General features: G+C 46.1%; 1 protein-coding gene across 9 annotated transcripts in view; it reads left to right on the top strand.

Annotated features, from left to right (window-relative positions):
• The window catches only part of ANKS1A (ankyrin repeat and sterile alpha motif domain containing 1A), a 174451-nt gene that overhangs the window by 101033 nt on the left and 51791 nt on the right, over positions 1-21627 (top strand). For all 9 annotated transcript variants that reach the window (XM_057700261.1, XM_057700263.1, XM_057700269.1 and 6 more), the window contains one exon: positions 5083-5672. In XM_057700261.1, the coding sequence (XP_057556244.1) occupies positions 5083-5672 (590 nt within the window). The remainder of the gene's footprint in view (positions 1-5082; positions 5673-21627) is intronic.

Here is a 21627-nt window from a genome sequence, read left to right as displayed (position 1 = left end):
GGAAATGGTTGTAAATGAAAAATGATAATGACGGCAGCTTCCATGAACAGAATGCTTATGGGCCAGCCGCGTGCAGAGTTCATTTACACTGATTAGGTCACTGAATATCTCAAGACAAATCTTCCGAGTAGAGGCTATTTTTATCCCAGTTTAATAGATGAGGAAGAAAAAGTTAGGTGTTAGAGCTGGCCCTTAAGCCCTCGCGTCGCCGAATCCAAAGCCTGTTTAAACATGAGGTTAAATCATTTTCCCCGAAGCCCTGCTACTATTCATGTTTTAATGTCACAGAGCTGGAAGGGAACTTAAGTCTAATCACAGATTCAAACCATACTAAATCTCAAAGCCCCAGAGAATGCATCCCAGCTGTTCCTGTTTTGAAAGAAACCCAGGGAGAAACAGTCACAGGGCTGAGGCTCCAACTTGGGCCTCTTGAATCCCAGTCCAGCTCTTGTTCTGTTTCTCTGGTTGTCGTGGACCAGAATGAACTGTCAGTCTACTTGTCTTATCAGATCACGATCTTCAGCAAACGTCTGCATAACCTGCCCAGTGCCTTCTTTCTGAGGAAAGCACGGTGACCCTCCAGAAGCAGCCATGGACTTGGGAGTTCCCTGGACACACACAGTTTCTGAGGATCACCACAGTGACTAAGCATTTGGAAGGTTCCAATCATAAGAGAACAAAGAAAGCAGAACAGCCTGGGAAACGGGAGTACCCCAGCCTTCTCCTCTGAGCCTGAGAATTGATTTAACGTAGCAAGTCCTCACATGCGCTGCATTTTTCAGCCCTCATTTAAAGGGGCAGAGGTGACTGAAAATGTGCAGATGTTAAAATGTTATTATTCAAAAGCCCTTGAGATCCCCATGGATCATCATAGTAATTAAAATGCAGCTTAGCAGACCCCTTGCTTCAGCAGCTCACAGGGTAAAAGGAAAATGCACACCCAGAATGAATAAAAATGGAAAGTTGAAGGGACTGCGAATTAGTATGCTGGAATGTCCGACTATTCAGTGGGGCAGCTGGCCTTGATGTATGGGAAGGGTAAGGACACAGCCCTCCTCATGGCCTGTTCCCTCTGTTTCTCTCCTAGAAGGGCAGGTTGTGAGGAGTGCTGGGGGCAGTGTGGGAGGAGGGTTGGAAAAGCTATGGAGTTCCCAGGGTGGGAGCACAGTGTTTCTCCATCGAAGGAAGGCCTCGGGCCTGAGGGTTCTCTTCTGTGAGCCTGCGAGTCCACGAACCCCTGGGCACAAGGTTCCTGTCTCTGATGTTTCCAATGTATTTCTACTTCTCTTTGAGCCTGTCAAGGCCTTCCTTCTCCTTCAGTGCCCAGCTCAAAATCTACCTCTTCTGAGAAACCTCCTGGTTCAGAGTCATCACACTCTCCTTGCTGCTCACTGTATTGTGCATTTGGCTTATACTTTTCTTAAAGCATCTATTAATTTTTGCCTTGAATTCTAGACATCTCTTTATATGCTGGTCTCTTCCAATAGCTGGTAAGCTCATGGAGCAGAGTCCGTGTCTTTGTCTTTATATCTTTGGGTGTCCCCTGAAGACGTTTTGCACATGCGTACTGATGGAATGGACGGTCACAGTGACAGTTCTGGGGCCTGTCTCGGTTTCTCACTTCAGCCTCCTCACTGTATTACCTCCCGTCCCCTTCTTCTGCTGTCGAGAGTTATGAGGATGATGAAGGCAGTGGATGTTTCTACTTGTCACCTACACTGTCTCTGACGATCCTTGTGACAAACCTGTGAGGAACAGAGAAGTAGTTGGTCTCATCTGTGAGCACAGTGTGTCATTATGGATCCTGTGCGGAGAATAGTAACAGTTGTTAACATGTATTGAGAGCTGGCATGTGCCAGGCGTGGTTCTAAATGCTTCACACCTATAATTTAATTCTCATAACAATCTTATGAAGTAAGTACTATTAAGATCCCAGAATTACAGATGAGGATACAAGGCACAGAGAATTTAAGTAATTTGCTCAAGATCTGCCTTTTGGGGGAGGAGGGAAGATCTGGCTTTTGATCAGTACATTATATTGTTAGCACCTTGTCCCTAGGAGACCTAATATTATCCTGACTTTACAGGAGGAAGGGACCATTGAGTAGATCTTGTCCTACTCATTGATTTGCCAGGAAATCTGGCTTAGCCTTGGATGTAGTTTTTCATGAGAAAGAGAACGCCAGCTTGTTGAAATCCTAAGGTTCTTAGATCTTGACAGTCTTTTCAAATACCAAGGTGTCTTTTCCTAGGAAATTGCCTGGGTAAGTTGTATCATTATAAGAATCCCTTTCCATGATTTCGTCTACGCTGGTAGATTGTGGTTTCTCTCACGGGATTATGACCCTCAGAAATGCTTACTCTTCACATATTTCCTCCTTCCATCAGTTTCCATTCCTTCTTTCTGCCCACTTCCTTCTTCCAGCATCTGTCTGGTACTGAGCTCTTGGCATCTGTCTCTCTTTCTCCATTGATGGGGCACGAGTGCGTGGTGCTTGCACAGGGCCTTCATTGTTGGCGCCTCCAGCAGCCGTCAGAACACTCCTTGTGGCCTGGGTTCCGAGGTCCACCCAGGCAGTGAGAGCCTGGCTGGCTCCCAGTTCTGGACTGGGGTTTTTCTTTTGTTGTTGGACTCCTCAATCTCCTCAAAAAAAAAAGTTAAATAAGGAGCTAGAAGCTGGTGCAAAGGAAGAGAAGCCTGTGCTCCTGTTACCAGCACCCCCTTTCACATTCAGATGCCGTCAGAGGGACACTGCACCTTAGGGAAGAATCTGGAGGAAGTCAGCCATTAGAATATGGTCCTGGAGGTGGCAGATTTTGGTTCGCTAGTCCTGGTTGACTGTCGCCATCAACCTCTCCTAGGAAGTCCCATTGGCCCGAACCACCATTAGATGGTCATGTGGCCCCATAGGGCAGCTTGGTGCACACTGTCAGTTGTCATACGTGGTGTTCATAGCCCAGAAGTCAGGGCTTCCTGGGGCTTAAGTGAAGCTGTGCTGAACTCTCATGTACACAGCACTTCTTCTTCCCTAGAGACATGATTCAGGCTGTTCAGTGCTTGTTCAGTGCTCTGGACTTGACCTTTGGAGTGTGGGGTGTGTGAGTTCGGGTGTGAAAGTCCTGAAGCAGTCAAGTGTAGAGGAAGGAGATGCCAAAGTTCATACTTCTGGGCTCCTGTGGATAAGTAATCAGAGCCATAAAGTGGAGCTCCTTGGCTGCCCCTCTGCAGCCCCTGCAGACTTGCCAGAAGCTGAGCCAACTGTGGAGACCGAACCATTCTTCTTGAGAGGGTGGGGTGCATGGAACCATATCCCTGCTCAGACCTCAGGGCGACGGGCTCATTCAGAGAGCTGGTTGTTGGGGTCCTTCCTAAAGCTCTGACCTGGGAGAGCCAGCGTCGTGGGGCCCTGGCATCGTGCTTGGGCAGTGAAGCGTCCTGGTTATGAAGTGTGCCCCTTTTCACCTGACTGCCTTGGGGCTGCAGGCCTTGATGAGGAAGGGAGGGTGCTCTGCAGGCAGTCCCCGGAGAGGCACCCAGACAGGGTGCTGCAGCGCCCGAGGCGGAAGTGTGCCTTCACAGTACAGTGGAGACTTGGCTTCTCCTCACTATCAGAACATAAAAAGGATTTTGAAGGACCACGTAGCCAACCTCCTTATTTTAGATACTGAAGCACAGCAAGATGAGATCACTGCCAAGGCCACACAGTGAGAGAGCCAGGTGCTCAGATGCCTAGGTTAGAGCCTTCTCCCCCACCACTCCGGACACACTGAAGACCGGAGGGCCTTAGATTTCTCATCTGTAAAAATAGCTGAACTTGACCCTTTGGGTTCCAAGATTCTCCGATCTCATGAACAGTTTGGGGAGCTTCAGGCAGACTAGGGAATCATTTGCTGTATGTCCTGTAGAGTCCACTTACAAAGAAAGTAAAGTGGAATGTGAGCTAGTAGTGGACACAGGGTCGTCATCTGCCCTGCTTATGTGGGTTAAAATCTCAAATGGGTCTGAGTTCATGCAGGGGGAGCCCCTTGGGTGTCCCAGTGTGGTACTGCTGTTGGACTCTGATTTGGTCAGTTATTTATGCTGCCTCAGGGCAGAGGTATTTGATACCTCGGGGGGAGTGTACAGTAGTAGTTGGCCTCACGAGCTAGGAGTGTCAGGTTTCTAGGATATTAGGGCCGGCTCAGGAGAACTGCACATGTCACTTGGCTTTGACAAACCAGACCATTTTTGATTTCAGTGGATCAACTAAGGTTAAACTTAAACAAATAGGAGCAGCTGGGAGGCTTTGGAAGGAGTGAGATGTGCACATTCTTAAAATAAAAAAAAGAAAAGAAAAGAAAAAAGAAAAAAATAGTAAAGTCTGTGCTCCCTGAGGAAGGAAGGATGAGGCGTGGAACTCTGAATCACCCCCCTCTGAGGAAGGAAGCAGTTATTTCTCTGCTGGTTTGTTTTGCACTTTCAGTTAAGGAATTCCAGAAGTTGCAGGTTGTGGATCATGACTTCCATTTTTTTCCCTCTGTTGCTGCTGCCAGAGGAAGGGGGCGGGGTTGGGGGGGTGGTTGGCGGGTGGCTCTAAATAACACGCTGGCCTTTATGGAAACGTGTCAGATGTTCCAGGAGTGAGTCTCGCTTGCTGTGCTTGCTCGCCACGCTCACGCGCTCCCCTCCCCCCCCCCCCCCCCCCCGCCCCTCACACACACACTTTTACTCTCTCCTCACTTGTGTCCCTTCTGTAGGATGGAGCGCGCACCTCTTGTCGCCTTATATAGCAAGGTCTGGTCGTTAATGTTAACAGAAATCTAACAACAAGGAAGGCTGCCAGAGAGCATTCATCAGGCCCCTGTTTGGAATTTCATAAATGCTCTGACTTTGGGTACAAATTGGACATTAAGAACAATACGAAACTGTTTTCTGCCTTCCTCTCTCCTCTCCCTCTGCCCTCTCTGCAGCCCATCCAGCTTCTCTCTCTTTCCCTCTGCTCTGGAATTCCTCTGCTCGGCCGTGCGCTCGCTGTATTGGAACTTTGTTGGTTTTTGCCGTGTTTCATTTTGTTATTTCTCTGTCTCTCCGTCCACTCCAAGACCACAGGCGGAGCAGCGGCAGCCGGAGCCAGGACTCTGTGGAGGGGCAGGACGGGCAGGTCCCGGAGCAGTTCTCAGGTCTCCTCCACGGTTCCTCCCCAGTGTGTGAGGCGGGACAGGACCCTTTCCAGCTGCTCCCAGCCCCTGACCAGAGCCATCGAGAAGGGTCCCCCGCGCAGGGCGCCCACCCCGAGGCCGGCATGCAGCTGGAGGAGACGGGCGCGCGAATGGCTGGAGCCTCCCCACCCCGCATGCTGGACCAGAGTAAGAGAGCGGGCTACCCAGCCAACCTGCCCTCCGCCCACAGCCAGACGCACTCCAACACTTCGACGCGCGCGGCATCTCCACACCCTGGGGGGGCCGAGGAAGAAGGTGACCGGAGCGGGGCCAGGAGCCGAGCCCCTCCCACCAGCAGACCCAAAGCTGAGCTCAAACTCAGCCGCAGCTTGTCCAAGTCTGACTCTGATCTCCTGACCTGCTCACCCACGGAGGACGCCACGATGGGAAGCCGGAGTGAGTCCCTGTCCAACTGCAGCATCGGGAAGAAGAGGCTGGAGAAGTCGCCCTCCTTTGCCTCCGAGTGGGATGAGGTAAGGCCGCGTGACGTCACAGAGAGCCGGGCTGGCCGAGCCCCCCGTGCTCCCCTGGGTGCCGACGCCAGGCCAGGATGTGGGCCAGTGCTGCCCTGCTTCCCTTGTACTTCGACCAGAGTATTTCTGACAGCTGGGAAGGAGGCAGGCCAGGGGTCTTCCTGCCTGCGTGGCAGAGGACAGGTCCACTCATGGTTAATGTGAAGGGTGGAGGCCCAGCCGAGCAGGACTGAGGGAGAGGCGGTTCCTAGAAATGACATGCTGTTTGGAAATATTTGGATCCCATCAGCCCCAGTAAGGAGCCAGGCGCACCCTGAAGATGCTTCAGAAGAGCTAGAGTACTTCTTATGGGTCTTCAGGAGGAAGAGGGAAGATCTGGAGTTGGGGAGGAGGGGGCTTTGGGAGAAGCTGTTGGAAGGGGATCAGAAGGGGGATTTTCTGATTCCTGCTGCTCGTAGTTATTCTTACTGTGTTTCCCTGGAAGACCAAATGCTCTCCCAGCAGAAGTGTTCTGCCCATCCCACATTCCCGGGTTGGTGGGGCAGAGGACTAGGTGGTTCAGGAAACAGAGAGAGATTAGTGAGGAGAAAACATTTGGAGTCTGAGGCCCAGGTTCCTTTCATAGCCATTGTTATAGAATAGTTAGAAATATGTGCCCGAATATTTTTCAGTAACCTGTGACGTCTTCCTGGGCACAAGAATGTGTTTCTCAAAGATTGGTAAACATGCAGGGAATGTTCAAGTACTACACTTGCAGGCTTCTTGCTGGGAGGAAGCTGACTTTGAAGCGGACTGAATCTGTCTCCCCAGAACATTTTCAAGAGATGAATTTAGCTCTCGAAGAGGAGGGACCACTGCAGCTGGCATGTCCATTTGAACACTTCTTAGACTAAATGCCCTACCCAGCCCATCCGGGTTGCAGCTGCAAAAGTTATGTAAACCAAAGCTAATCCCATGCCCAATGTGGGAACAGGGCGGGGCCAGTTCCTTTAGCACTCATCTCCAGATAAGATGAGGTTTAGGACTCTTGTTTAGTCAGGGGCAGGAAGATCCTGTGCCGTAGAAGGTCTTCACTGTTTAGTGAACTGGGATTTGGTGAGCCTGTGCTAGATGCCAGGCCACTTAAGGAAAATCATTTTGCATTCAAGAGCGCCTGGGCCCAGGAGATTACATACAGGAGAGTAGGTGTTTGTAGGAATGTGTGCTCTACCTTTGTTTTTCAAAACAGTTTTACGAATTTATAGTCCAGTGGAGGAAGAGGCAGCTTAAGAGTAGGATAAATGCAATATTCTCTGAAATGGCAGGAGAGGTCGATAGAGAAAAACATCATTGGGGGTGGGATGGACAGAGATGAAGGGTACATGAGGGCGGAAAGGGGCTTCAGGAGAGATCACAGAGAAGCGGCATTGGACCTGGAATTAAAGAACCAAGTGTTTTGGTTAGAACCAGATTGAAGCCATGGGATGAAGAAAGGGCACTGAAGTGGAGAGAAAGGCATGAGCAAGGGCGTGGAGCTGGGAAAGCTTAGGTCATTTGGTTTTTATAGATTGTAGAGTTTGTACAGGGAGAGTAAGAAATTAGGGTAGAAAGTGAAATTGGGACCAGACAGTGAGAGGACCTTGAACATGAGACTGAGAAGTGAGTATTTGATTTGATAGCAAGGGAGTATCTCAGAACCCTTCCAATGGGCTGGGAGACAGCTTTACCAGTCTAATGAATTACCCCTTCTTTAAGGCCCCACCCTGAGCATATCCTCCACCCCAAGAGGTCGCTGGGCAATTCTTCACAGGATATCCAGGCCCTGTTGGCATGCAGCAGTGCCAGGCAGTGTTATGGGCTCCACCATTTCCTCCTGGAAAAGAAACACGAAATCACCGAGGCACAGCCCAGCTTAATTCAAGTTGGCTGTTTGGGCTAATACATTGGGGGTCTCCTGGCGTCTTAATGAGAGGAGCTTCATAAGCTGATATTTCCTTTGCGGGTAGAGATTGCAGGTGGATACAAGGAACCGCAGGGACTGTTCGAGGTCTAGGTGTCCTGGCCCAGGCCATAGTGTGGCCAACCACCAGAAGCAGTGTTACATTTTAAATTTGAAAAAACTAAAGGCAATTGAGGTCTTACTGGAAAGAATTCAGAAGATCAAGCTTTGCTTGCATAGTAAACATTAGCAGGGCCCTTTATGTGTAACCCTTCAATGTTGTTTCTGAGTCACGGTATACTTGGTTTTTGTGGATACCTCTATCTAAAGAGAGACTTCAGGAGTGTTGCCCCCACAGGTTGGCCTTAAACACAGGGCTTTGGCAGACTTCCCTAGAACCGGGCATTAGTTAACGGTTGCCTGCCACCTGCTCTGACCCATGCCTGAAGGCTGCTTTGCCTGTGTCTTGTGGCTCATGATTTTTTGTTGTTGTTGTCGTCGTCATTAGATCCCCCGGAGGTAGGGAAGGCTGCTGTGAAGGAGCTGTGGCCCAGCTCAGCTCTTCACCATGGGGCGAGGAGGAAGAGGACGGCTCTGGGGCCCCAGCAGCTGCGATCCCAGCACAGATGGAGTTGCGTGTGGGTTGGCCAGGCTACTCCTGGAAGGCAGTGCAGGGCAGCACACGGGGCTCAGCTCCTGAGTCAGCAGATCCAGCTTCGAGCCCCAGCTCCATCGACTCCACCTTCACATACCTCAGTGTTCTTATCCTTACCCTTATCTGTGAAACACAGGTAGTCAAATCTGTGTTTCACAGGTGTTTTTACCAATTAGGTGTATGTTTCAGCGCCCAGCGTAGTTCCTAGTCTGCATAAAGTGTTGAGTGAATGGTAGATACCAATATTATTATTGCACCTGCAGCTTTGGAGAAAGAGAACTGGGGCGTGGAGTGTCTTCAGAACTTTAAAAAGGCGGCGCTTTGGGGGGATGGTCCAGTGGTGGAGTTCAAGCCCTTCAGCCTGTAACCTCCTGCATGACTCTGCCCCACCCAAGACGGAAGAGCCTGCCCGCCTGGGAAAGCAGGGCAGACGCCCCGCATTGTTCTTTGAGCAGTTAATGAGCCTCTCTGCCTGGCTGCCCAAGAGGAGAGGTTAGAGAGCAACCTGCAGCCTCTCTACTGTTTATTGTTCCCATGTACCTTCTGCATCCGGGCCAGCAGGGGCCACCTGATTGGCTGGGTGTTTGGGGTAATGATATACAGTTGGGGAGCATGTGCAGCGGATGGTCACTTTCTCCACATACAGCCTGCTCCTCGCGGGTGTTAACGTGGCCCTTGTCAGTTGCCCCTGACCAAGGACTTCTAAAAGTTAACCTGGTTAAGGGAAACCTCTGAGACAGTATCCACTAGTGACACTTGTATTCTCCCTATTTTCTGTTATATTTCTGGTAACAAAGAAGGAACGGTTTGCTTTTTAAAGTGCTCAGCCGAAAAGGAGCTCTAAATCCCAGCTTCGGTAGATACTTTCCATGTTCTGCCGTCAAGTCAGTGCCCTCTTTGTCTTAATGATCCTTTGGGCATCATAGAAGTTAAACTGAGAAGCAGTACGTAAATGAAACTTTAAAATATGTAGATAAAGACTGGAAAAATCACCTACATCTCTCTTCCTAGTTAACCTCTCCTAACGTTTGATGTATATCCAAATTTGGGGTCTCAGTACATTTGCTGATTTATAATTTGCTGTTCTTACCTAATTGCTGCATATTGGGGATATCTTACTGTGGCAGTGTCAGTAAGATCTGGATTCAGATTCCATTCTAAAAAGCATACTATTCTGTCCCTGGTTACATCATAAGGTTAGTTAGTTTGTTGTTCTTTAAGCTATTCTCCGATTGTTAGACACTGCAGGGCATCTTCAGTGCATTCCCCACCCTCTCTACCTGCCTGTGTGCCCCAGGAAGCTGACCTGTGTGGACTGTATCACTAGGCCAAGGAAATCTTGGATTGGCTGGGTGGCTTTACTGAAGACCACCAGTCCTGTGAGAGACCCTTTCCCAGTAGCTGCTCTCTGGTACTGCGTTCTGCCTTCTGGTAACCAGCCCCTCCCCTGGACCCTCCCGATCTGGGGCTCCTGGCTGTGACTAGCTCCCATACCTTCTTAGTCTCTGTCCCCTGTGCAAACCTGTGTAAATAATCCCTTTATTAAGCTCCTTCAGTTTCCCAGTTCGAATGTGCCTTCTTTTTCCTGAAGGGACCCTGAATGATGCAGACATTTCTGCACGGTTTCTTTCAACTCCAAACTACCATAGATGGCTGTGTGCTGAAGCAGTCAACATGGCTCTTGCATGTAAATTGAAAATTAATCTTCATTTGCAGATGAACCAGAAGGCATGGATGGATATTCAGGGTGCTGGGAGGCAGGAGAAATTCGTCATTTAACTTGAAGCCTTTCCCACTTCCAACTTCAGGAAAGAAACCTGTTCTCCTTCCATGGAGCTGGCAGTATTGGCAGCATTTCAGCTATGCGCTCCTGAATCAATCTCCCAGGTGTATTTTCCTGCTTTGTCCCTGCACTGCATGGTGCACCCACAGGCACACACACATGCAAGAGCAGTAATTCACGTCTGAAATAAACACCTGGCAAGAAGAACAGAAATAACCTCCTGGTCAGATAGTGGTTTGAATATATAAAAAGTCTAAGGGGTTAGATAGGTCTCTCACATACCTGCCTTTGAATGGGATTGAAACTTAGGAAAGAGCCACAGAAGGCTGCTTGTCTACTTAGCATAAACATTTGAGTCATTTAGAACTTGGCTAAAGGCTTAAGTGATGAGTTTGTGTTTTATAATGAGCTTTCATCAATTTTAAACGAGTGAGAAATGGGTGAAGAACAGGGACATGCTTTGTATGCGTTCTGTGCAAACTGAGAGCAATCTCTAGCCAGGGATTTGGGGAGTGTCCTGGTTTCATCTGAAATGGTAGCTGCGGGGGCCCTTGGCCCTTGAATCCCCCCATGAAGAGTGAAGGGGCAGCAGCCAGGAGGGCACCCTTCCAGGCCAGGTCCCACACGCCTTGCCCTTTCCAGCAAGCTGTCCAGTTGGAGGCATGATGTCATCAAGAGAAACGCTGATTGGTTCAACTCCACAGAGGCTTTGGTTGCTTTTAACCCTTGAGGGTCGGGTGTGCAAGAAGAATGATTTAGATGTAAAACAGAGAGATTTGGGCTTGAGTTTCCGCTGACGGTGGCTAAACTCTCCACACCACTGTTGTGCAGTGTGCGTTGTTCTGTATTATGTAAACGAGCGTCTAGTCCTTTCTGATGAGCACAGCCCGCCCACTCTGAACAAGGGTGTGACCCTCCTACCTCAGGGGCAGATTGGAGCCTGAAGCGTCTGCTTATGTTGCTTCTGGATATATACAGGAGTCACAACTTTTATCCTAGAACCTCTACATTTCCCTTGGTTTTAAGTGGTCTGGTAAGACTGAAGGTGTTTTTGTTTTCATATATTAAAAATAATCTCACTTATTTTATAGGCAGTCTGGAATAAACAGTTTTGGCCTTTCTAGCTGATAAATCCAAGTGATTTTGTTAGCCTACATTAAAAAACATATATATGTGGGCATCTCCACGGCCTTGGTGCTAACAGAAGAAACACCAGAGTGTTGTGAATAAGCTGGAGTTAGTCCTGGCTCTGCAGTTGGTCAGTGATGAGAAGATCCGTGTGTCCACCCCTCCCCACCCCTGCCTGAGCCTCTCCTGACCATCTATCTCTTGATGACATCATGCCTCCAACTGGACAGCTTGCGGGAAAAAGTGAGGCGGCTGGGACCTGGCCTGGGAGGGTTCCTCCTGGCTGCTGCCCCTCCACTCCTCATCCCGGGCCTCTGGGACCCTGACTTTTCTCTTTTGTTTCTTCATTTTCACGCTTATTCTCTGCTTCTCCAGATCTCCTCATCGCTGCGTTTCCTATCTTTCTACTCATCTTGCTGCTTTATTTTCATCTCTTTTTTTCCCCTTTGCTCTCTCTCCCCTTTTCATCTGTGTTCTTTCCTGTCTTTTTACTTTCTTCCTCCTTTTCTCATTTATTTTTTTCTCTTCATTCTTATTTTTACTGTTGGCACCAAGGAGAGGCTTTTCTAACAGCCTTTCATTCTCAACGTTCTCCACCAGGATTTTTCTGTTTTCTTTTTTAAAAACATTTTTGCCAGGGTTTACCCATTTTTATACTCTACAGAACATTTTACTACTCATGGTGTAAGCTGTCTCGCCTCCCCCACACGCCACCACCCATACTGTCTGTCCCCAACGTTTCATAAACAGTCTAGTTCCATTTAGCTGTGTCCAGACAGGCACCGTCAGGCACCGTGTAGGGATTTTGTGGGATGTGTGAAATTGCTATCAAGATGAGAATTTCCCTTTTCTCCTCTTTTTTGTTTCATTACATTTTGCTTTGTTAACACCAGACCAAGAGCTGGAGTGACAGTAAACGTGGGTGAACATATGAAAAGAATTTGGTCTTTATTCCAGTGCATATAAATGCTGAGAATCACAGAAAGAAACATTTTCTGGGACATTCTTTATATACTTTGGTTCTGGTTTTGTATCTCTTGCTTCTTTTTTTCTAGTCATGGCATCAGTAAGACACAGACTGAGTAATTTTGTATAATTTAGGGAATAGTAGTTTATCTTATGTTATTCTCAGCAATCATTTGAGAAACAAGTAGAGGTGTTTTTCACATAATTGGAAATAAGACAAAATTGAGGTATATTTTCATCATAATTATTCATTCATTCATTCAACTAATTTATTGAGTACCTGCTATGTTCCAGGCACTGTTCTCCACACTGGGATTGACAGTGAACAAAACAAAATCCCCTGCCTCATGGAACTGACTTTCTAGAAGGCTAGAGGGGAAAGAGAAATAAAAGGAGACAATACGTAAAACACATAGTGTGCTAGTTGGTGATAAGAGTGCTAATAAGAAGAATAAAGCTGAGAAGAAGGATAGAGTGGGGTGGAGGCCAGGGCTGCAGTGCGGTGGGGCCGCCTGGGAAGACCCTCTGAGAGGGAGGAGAGAGGGAGCTGGGCAGGTGTCGGCGGAGCGAGAGCAGAGCTACTGAGCTGCTTCCTCTGTTTGTGCACAAAATTATTTCTCCTGTAAGAGAAATTTAAAATTCCATTCTCTCTCTCTCTCATATGTATATGTATGTGTGTGTATATATAAACACACACACACACACGTATACATACACACATACGCGTGTATATATAACTGAATCACCCTGCTGTACACTTGAAATTAACACAACTTTGTAAATCAACTATACTTCAATAAAAAAATTCCATTCTACACTTACATTATCTTACAAATATACCTTATTACCTGACTGTTACGTTTAACTGCCTTTCTCTTTCTCTTTAGCTGCTATTGCCACCTGCTTCTTTTCTCATCTTGGTTTTTTTTTTTCCCCTGATTTTCTTCTATTAAGCCGTGTTGGGTGACTTTCAACATATGTACATACATACGTATGTATACACATACACGTATACACACATATATACATATATGTATTTTTTTAAGCTGTTGAACTAGAATGCAGTCTGAATTTCTAAGAATTTCTCAAACTGGATCATTGTCCTGTCGTTGTCCTGGGCCAGGATCATCGGGGTTGGGTTCTAGGTCATTGTCTTAGCAAATACATTTCCACGGGTGCATCACATGCTCAAAGCAGAAATAAAATCTAAAAACCAGGATTATGAGGCAACAGGGAGGGAATTCCAAATGATTTAGATCAGAAAATGGCCAGGAATCTGAAAATGGGAGTTCCCCTGAGAGGAGGACAGCTGACGAGGTGTTCAAGGCGTCAGGACAGGTGGGTACAGGTATTGGCACCATTGCTTGGAGCACAGAATGGTGCTTGCTGATGCCCTTGTAGGCATCTTAGGGGTTGATGGCCTGATGAATCTTAAATGCTTCTTCTTAGGAGCCAAGCCCGTGGGTTCCCAACAGTTAACTACAGTCAGAGTGTGAGATGCTTGTGGCATCAGACATTCTCTGACCGTGAGTGGACTTAGTCAGTGTAGAGGGAGCTTCTTAGGCATCAGGTGCAGAGATTGTCTTTGTGTGTGTATGTGTATGTGTACATGTGTGTAGGTTCTGTGTTATTTCAGATGGTGAATTACCTACATCCGGTGTGTCTAGCTGGGGGTCAGCCATGCCCAGAGACTGTGGTTGCCTGGTTAGTGAGTGGGTAGTGCATGCAGGCCAGGGTTTGGTTCAGGTTGAGATGCCAAGCATTTTGATGCCTCTGGTCTGTCCTTGCTCCTTCCCTATAAATCTGCCCATGTGACCCGCTGCTGGCTGCTTTAGCCTGCCTCATCTCTGGCTCACGTGGAGCCCCATGAAGTATTGCTAAGCAAGCAGGCTTCAGTACATTCTCATAGGACAACTGCGTTTCTGCGTTTTTTCCTCCTTGAAATGAATAGGCCCCAGAGAAGTTTAGTTTGTTCAGAGATGTGCTGTGTGGTCAGAGAGGCAGCTAAGTAATTACCTGGCCAGATAGTGAGGGACAGCCTTTTTATTATATAAGACCCTAGGAAAGCAATTAATTTGAACTTCACTTGGGCTTCACTTGGAATCCATGACCCTCAGCAACAACACAGAGCCCTTTTTCCTGGATGCCAGTGTTGTGCTCGCCCCCTCAGAGAGGTGATTCTATCTCAACCGTGTTTTCATGGAATGCTGCCCTCTCTGCCTAGGGCTCCTTTACTTTCCTTTGTCCTGCTTGCTTCCCCATAGGTGTTCCTTTTTGATGCCACCAGGGGAGTAGCCAGTGGGTAGAGAGGAATGCTTGTGGCTTGAAGATTCTGGGCAGGGCCAAGATGCTGAGCGCTCTTCCCCAGGCGTCCTGCTCTGTCTTGCTCACGAGCTCGAATGACCCTGTCTCCGGCGCCACAGGGCCCACCTGTCCATAACTCACAGCAGCCTGTTTATCTATCTGGACAGGTGGAAAATTGCATAAGCTCACTAGGGGCCTACAAATGACAATTTGTCTGACAGTCTGTTCTTGCCTGCCCTGATTTAAACAACCAGGAAGCCGTTGTAAACTCAGCTGCAGTGGTGTGGTTTGTATAAATGTTCCAGTTCCTTTCTACTTTGGAGCTAGTTTCAACAGACCCTCCTAAAAACCGGGGAGCTGCTTTGTATCTGTTATGCGTTTGGGCACGCCGTCCTGGGGTTTGCTGCTGGGGCAATAGCTTCCCTCACTGACACTCAGAAGGCGAATGAGCCTGGAGAAGTTTATCTTCAAGGGCTGGCCACATGCTCTGTGCTGGCTCGTAGGACAGGCGAGCACTCTGGATCTCAGGGTGTAGTGGCAGAGGAGAGCACTTGGTGGGGATAGCCAAGCTCCAAGGTCTTGAGCTGTCTCTGTGCCATTGGAGGGAATATTTGTCTCAGCCTTCATATCCAACTGCAGATAGAAGTCTAGGCAAACCCAACTCTGGAAATGGAATTTTTATACTTGGGGAATTTTTATTTTTATTTTTTTGAGTTATAATACCTGAAAATGGCTGACATTTAAAAGGTACTGAAGAATATGTAATTTTTAAAGTCTCCATCCCTCTCTGTTCCCCAGACACCCAGTTCCTGTCCCAAGTTCTTCAAGTATCTCTCCTAGATGCTCCTTGAAATATTCTCTGCCTCTGCAAGCATTTCAGACATGTTGAACATTTTTCTTTCAAGATGTGGTGCCGTATTATACATACTACTCAGAATCTCACTTTCTTCATTTAATAATATTTTTTGGAAAATCACTAATTCAGTATGAAGTGTTTCCTTTTACACTTCATATCCGTAGTGTGGATATACTATTATTTATCATTTCCTGTAGATGGACATTTTGGATGTTATCAAGTTTTTACTAATGTCAACTACAACTTGACACTCAGCATTGGCACTTGCCATCTACCTCTGCAAGGATTAAGTCATGTGCTGCTGCAGCTGCTGACTTTCTACACCCGCTGAAAGGAGTTCAGGGTGGAGAGCAGAAATGAGGCCCTCTGCGCTCTGGGAAAAACTGGCGGAACAGGTCTTCAGATAGCTAGATATTTTCAGGAGATGATTTTATGAGCCCAATTCTTGCATCTCCTCATATCTAGAAAAGCACTAAAATCCTTCATTGTGGCAACCACTCCTCATGACTAGCAGTCACCTGCACGGGACTAGCAGAAACCTCTGCAAAAAATATGTGCTCAGTTGCACCAAAATCACATATATGCTGACCTTCCCCCCCGCCCCACTTTGGAGCAGTTTCTCAAAGCTACCTGAAATGCTGTCTCCTGGGCTGTAGTCCTCATTTTGCCCCCCAGTAAAACTTAACTTGCGACTCTCACATTGTGCATTTTTTTAAGTCAACACTAATTAAAAGTAATGCTACAGTGCATATCCTTATACAAAGTTATTTTAAGATAAATTTCCAGAAGGTAAAGAGGTATTTTAAAGGGTTTATTTTATGCATGTTAAATTTACTCTCATACACATAAAGAGCACCTATTTCTCTACACCTCACCACCCTGGGGGTTGTCGGCTTTTTAATCTCTTTTTGGGTAACAGATTAGTAATGTTATTTTAGTGTAGTTTTAAAGTGGGTGTCTTTTATTAAGAGTGGGGTACCATCTTTTCATATGCTTAAAAAAACTGTTTTCTGAATTGTGCTTGTTCCTTTTCTTTTTTCAGTTGTTGAATCGATCTTTCTCTTCATTTGTAAGAAGCTCTTTATGTTTGAAGAAATTGACCCTTTATCTGAGATATGAGTTGTCTTTTAGCTTTGTTTATGGTATTTGGAGTTTGGTTGGTTTTTTTTAACGTGCAGAAATTTAAAAATTTTATGTAATTGAATCTATCAATCTTTTCTTTAATGACTTTTTTTAAACTGGGATTTTGTGTCCTAGTTTAGATCTTCCTTACTATAAGAATCCCAGGGAAAAAAAGGGCATTTTCTTATTTTCTTTTAGTACGTTTATTGCTTCATTTTTTAGGCTTAAATCTTTGTTTCTTCTGGAATTTATTTTTGTATAAGGAGTGATGCAATCCGTTGACTTTTTCCCAGCTTTATTGAGGTAAAATAGAATTGTGAGGTGTTTAAAGTGTACAACATGATGATTTAATATACATATACATTGTGAAAGTATTCCCCATATTGCATTAATTAATACATCCATCACCTCACATATTCACTTTTTTTTTTTTTTTAAGTTTCTACACATAAGTGATATCATGGGGTATTTATTTTTCTCTGTCTTGGTTTATTTCACTTAGCAAGATATCCTCCAGGTTCATCCATGTTGTTTCAAATGACAGGATTTCCTTCTTCTTGAAGACTGAATAATATTCTGGTGTGTGTGTAATATTATAATTTATAATATTGTAATTTATTTTTATAAAGCAATAAAAGTAATAGTCCATATTTTCTTTCTTCATTCATCTGTCAGCAGACACTTGGGTTGTTTCCATACCTTAGCTATTGTAAATAATGCTTCTATGAGCATGGGAGCACAGATATATCTCTTTGAGATAGTGATTTCGTTTCCTTTGAATATATACCCAGAAGTGGGATTGCTGGATCATATGGTAGTTCTGTATTTAGTTTCTTGAGGAACCTCCATGCTGTTTTCCACAGTGACTGTACTGGTTTATATTCCCACCAGCAGTGTACAAGGGTTCCGTTCTCTGCATGGTCACCAACGCTTTTGTCTTTTTGATTACAGCCATTCTAACAGGTGTGAAGTGATGATATCTCATTGCAGTTTTGATTTTCATTTCCCTGATGCTTAATGATGTTGAGCACCTTTTCATATACCTGTTGGCTATTTGTATATCTTCTTTAGAAAAATGTCTTTTTAGGTCCTTTGCCCATTTTTAAATTGAGTTACTTGGGTTTTTTTGCTATTGAGTTGAATTCCTTGTATAGCTTGGATATTAATCCCTTACTGAAAATGTGATTTGCAAATATTTTCTCCCATTCCACTGGTTACCTTTTCATTATTTTACTGGTTTCCTTCGCTGTGCAGAATCTTTAGTTTGGTGTCGTCCCACTTGTTTATTTTTCCTTTTGTTGCCTTTGTTTTTGGTGTCAAATCCAAAAAATCATTGCCAAGACCAAACATCCTGTTGATTTTTGTAGCAACTATTTGATCTTGCCCGCTATTTGATTCCGTTTTCCAAGTGAGGAGACTAAAGTCTGCGAGCTGAAATGACTTGTCTAAGATGTTGGAGTTGTTAAATGAGGGAAGCCAGTTGGAGCTTCTGAGTCTTAATGAGATTGTAGTTAGCACATAGGTGAGCTGAATTTTCGTCTTGGCATTAATTAGCAGTTACTTTTCAATTCCTCTTGTTTAACCCCAGTTTATTGCAGTGCTACCTTACTTTTTTCCCCAACTCCAGAAAGAAATTTTGTCTAGGTATATAAAGGAAAGTAACTTCGAAGAGGGAACTCCTGGGGAAAAACTCCTTTTCACTATGAAGGTTCAAAGCATTTCCTCCCTCTACGGATGTCCCAGATGGAAGACTGTTAGGTGTTTTCTTTTGTGACTCGCAGAGTGATAGGGTGATTTCTCCCAAATTCTCAAATCAAGAAGTCAGAAGGAATCTGAGTTACCATGTAGTCCAACTTTCTTATGAACAAGGTCACTTCTGTGTTCCCTGAAGAGATCCTCAGGCTTTTGCTCAGAAACCCAAGTGACCCCCTCTGCTATCCGCCATGACTTGTGTGAAATTGTGGACACTCCTTTCTCGTTTCCAGCTAAAATCTGTGACTTCCACCCCATCAGCTTCGGTTGTACCTCTGGATTGTGCACACTGTCCTGCTTAACAGTTCTTCAGATGTTTAAGGCTGCAATTATGTCCTCCCACCCTCAGACCTGCTCATTTCCTTGCCCTCTAACCCAGCTCCTTCTCCCTCTGCTCAGATGGCTTGTTCTCACACTGCTTCTGTCCTGGCTTTCTCTGGCTGCGTTGAGGTCCTCAGGTCCTCCTGGAGTCATATGACCTCATCACAGACTGCAGTACATGAGGTTTTACTCACCACACACCACCCACGAATGCCTCATCAAGGAGTTTGACGTGCCTCCTACGCTCCTGGAAAATTATGAGACCAATTTGTCAGTGAACCCAAATCAAGGACAGTGTGCATGACCCTTCCAGAGCCCCCCCACCCCTGAGGAGGTCGTACAGAAGGCGGCTCTGTGACGTGACCGAGGGCTGCTTGTTGCCTTGTGAAGCTGCTGCCTGGGAGACAGAGCTCAGCCTCTCCACTGTTGTGCTTCTCGGCAAAATCAGCGTAGGTCTCCTCTGCACGCCATCACGGAGGAGTGACTATACCTGCTCTCCACCTGACAGCGTGATCATCCTGACTGGTCCCTGAGGGCTTCTCAGGCAGCGTTTAGCAGCTACAGTTTAGCACCATGGCCTTAATTTCTAGGTAAAGATGCTATTTTTTTAAAGATCAATTTTCCTTTTGAAATCAATAGATGAGAACTGGGAAAGCCTACGGTGGTATAAATGACCCCACACCTGGCCCTATAAAGTGTATCTCAAGACACCATGTGCCCTTGACTCTGAACACTTCCTCTTCTCCCCATCCTGTGTCAGTCACCAAGGTTTCCTCCCAGAATCTCTCCCCTTCCTCTCCAACCCCACCTGCCTCCCAGGTGTCACCTCAACAGCCACCTCCTCAGTATTCTGCTGGCCTCTAGGTTTCTCCTCTAGTCCATCATATGTGTGGCTGCCTTGTCATGTTCCTAAATATTTTGTATTATCTCCCCCAACTGAAAACCTTCCCCGGTGCCCTGTTTATGCAGTACCAAGTCCAGATTCCTCGGCCTGCGTTCATGGTTCTCCAGAGAATGGCCCGATTCCAGCTTCTACACCTGGCTTTCCCTCTCATCTTGAACTCTGTTTTTCTGATTCCCATCAATTCCTTTACCCACGCTTTTCCTCTGCACTTTGGTTTGTACCTTTGTTGCTTTCTCCATTTCTTCTTGTTGAAGTGCCGCCCTGCTTTAAAGGCTTGCTCACTCCTTCATTCAGCACAGTTATTGAGAGCCTACTGTGTGCTCATTGTTCTAGGTGCTGGGCACACAGAAGTGAAATAGTAAACAAAATAGACACCCAGCTTTTGAGGAACTTACAGTCAAAAGGGAGAGACGTATTAAACAAGTACAAACAACAACAAAAATATTGTCACAAACGACAATAAGCGCTCTTGAAGAAAAGAACAAAGTGCTGTGAGGGGTGAGAGGTGGCGGGGCTCAGTTTAGGTCAGTGGCATTTAGCCTGGCAGAGCGGTGAGGACCAGGCGCCCAGTCAGGGAGCAGAGGAGAGCAAGCCTTTGTCGGCCACAAAACCTGCCCCCTCGCAGCCTGACATCGCAGAAGCCTTTCACTTGGCGGTCTCTCCTCAGGCACTAAGGCATTGCTGATCTTGTCTTTTTGGGCGTGGCCTGTCTCCCTAACCAGATTAGAGACGTTTCAAGGATAGTAATCACAGTTCATTTTTAGAAGCCCAGAGGCTTCCCCGCCCAAAGGAGACACTTAGAAATGTGTCAGTGATTAAGGACCTTGGAAGGATGTCGAAGGTCCTGAGGCCTTAAAATGTTGTGGTCACTCCAAAGGGCTCAAGGTTTGGATGGCTGAGGACCTTGCCAGGCTTGGGCATAGATAGCTTTCTTTTTCTTCCTGAGGGAGATCGAATAATCAAGTCCTTCTCTAGCTCACCGTTAAATCTTGAATTTTATTTTCTTTTTCATTCTGTAGTAATAAGCAGTAGCACTTTTATACCACAAATCAGGGATTCTAGAGAATATGCAGAATCATTTGCTTCACAGATGGGAGTGTAGAAATTTAAAAATTTCAGAAGAGGTTTATTGCCAGTGTTTAATGGATTTCTCACTTATTTTGATAGGTTAGCTCCCCCCTCCCCATTGTTTTTTTAAGCCAAAAATGTTTTGCGAACACACTCTGATTTGGAGAGGGAGTGTTGAGTTTTACATTTAAATGCCAGTATAAGTTTTAAGCTAATTCCATTTACTCCTTGCCCCTTCCCCCATGCATAAAATAGTTAACATTTATGAAGAATGTTGAAGATAAAAGCCCCTGTTGCAGATGTCACGGTGGGTGTTACAACTCTTTCTACTTTCAAGTATTATATATTTAAGTCAAGACCAGAAATACGTTTGGCCAGTTCTTGGCCCCTCATCTTTTAAATTAGATTGAGAAGAGAAAAGAATGGTATATTTCAGTTAAAATATCAGCTCCTGGCCCGGTAGCTCCATCCATCCCTGTAGGTCTCCAGAAGGACTTGCTGCAGTAGAGTGAATGCAGAACTCATCGGATTCTCAGCTGGGTCCGTGTGTTTAGAGCCATGTACAGGCTTCACAGGCACTTATTTGATAGAACTGAAGAGCTAGTGTCTCTGACAAACATGGTGCTGGTGGAACTGATTTTTTGAAAAAGGAAATTTTCCAAAGCCCATTTTTAAAAAATCAGAAACATTGCTGCTGATCCAGAATGAAGGTCCTTGATGAGTTTCCCCTGTCGGGTTATTAACCCAGAGGTCTGGCTGTGCTCCAGCTCAGATAATGCTGTTTCTCTGTGCTAAATTCCTCCTGAAGCTTCAATTAGATTCGGCCTTTTTTCATCCTGGGCAGCCATTCGAGAACTGCCAGTTTCTAAGGCCAGAGCTTAGTGATGGATGCATTTGTTTCACTGCTGACAGAGATTTCAATGTCAAATCTCCTGGACTCTTGAGGATGGCAGCAGAGACTGATCTCAGTAAAGAGAGCGTCTGTTGGTCTTCATGTACAGATGCAGTAACGTCTCTTGGTGCTCTGGAAGGAATTTGCCTGCCCAGATGGACCTGAGCAGGCTGGATGTTGCAGCCTGTTCAGGCCCAGTTCCTGGGAGAGAGCTCCGCTGAGTACTTTATTTGAAGTCATCACTGGTGGTAACACCCACAGTCATTCCACAAAGCAACATTTACTG

The sequence above is a fragment of the Hippopotamus amphibius genome, chromosome 11 (assembly GCF_030028045.1).
Source record: "Hippopotamus amphibius kiboko isolate mHipAmp2 chromosome 11, mHipAmp2.hap2, whole genome shotgun sequence".
NCBI lineage: Eukaryota > Metazoa > Chordata > Mammalia > Artiodactyla > Hippopotamidae > Hippopotamus > Hippopotamus amphibius.
The sequence above is the reverse complement of the archived record's forward strand: the minus strand, read 5'-3'. Positions and strand labels throughout refer to the sequence as shown.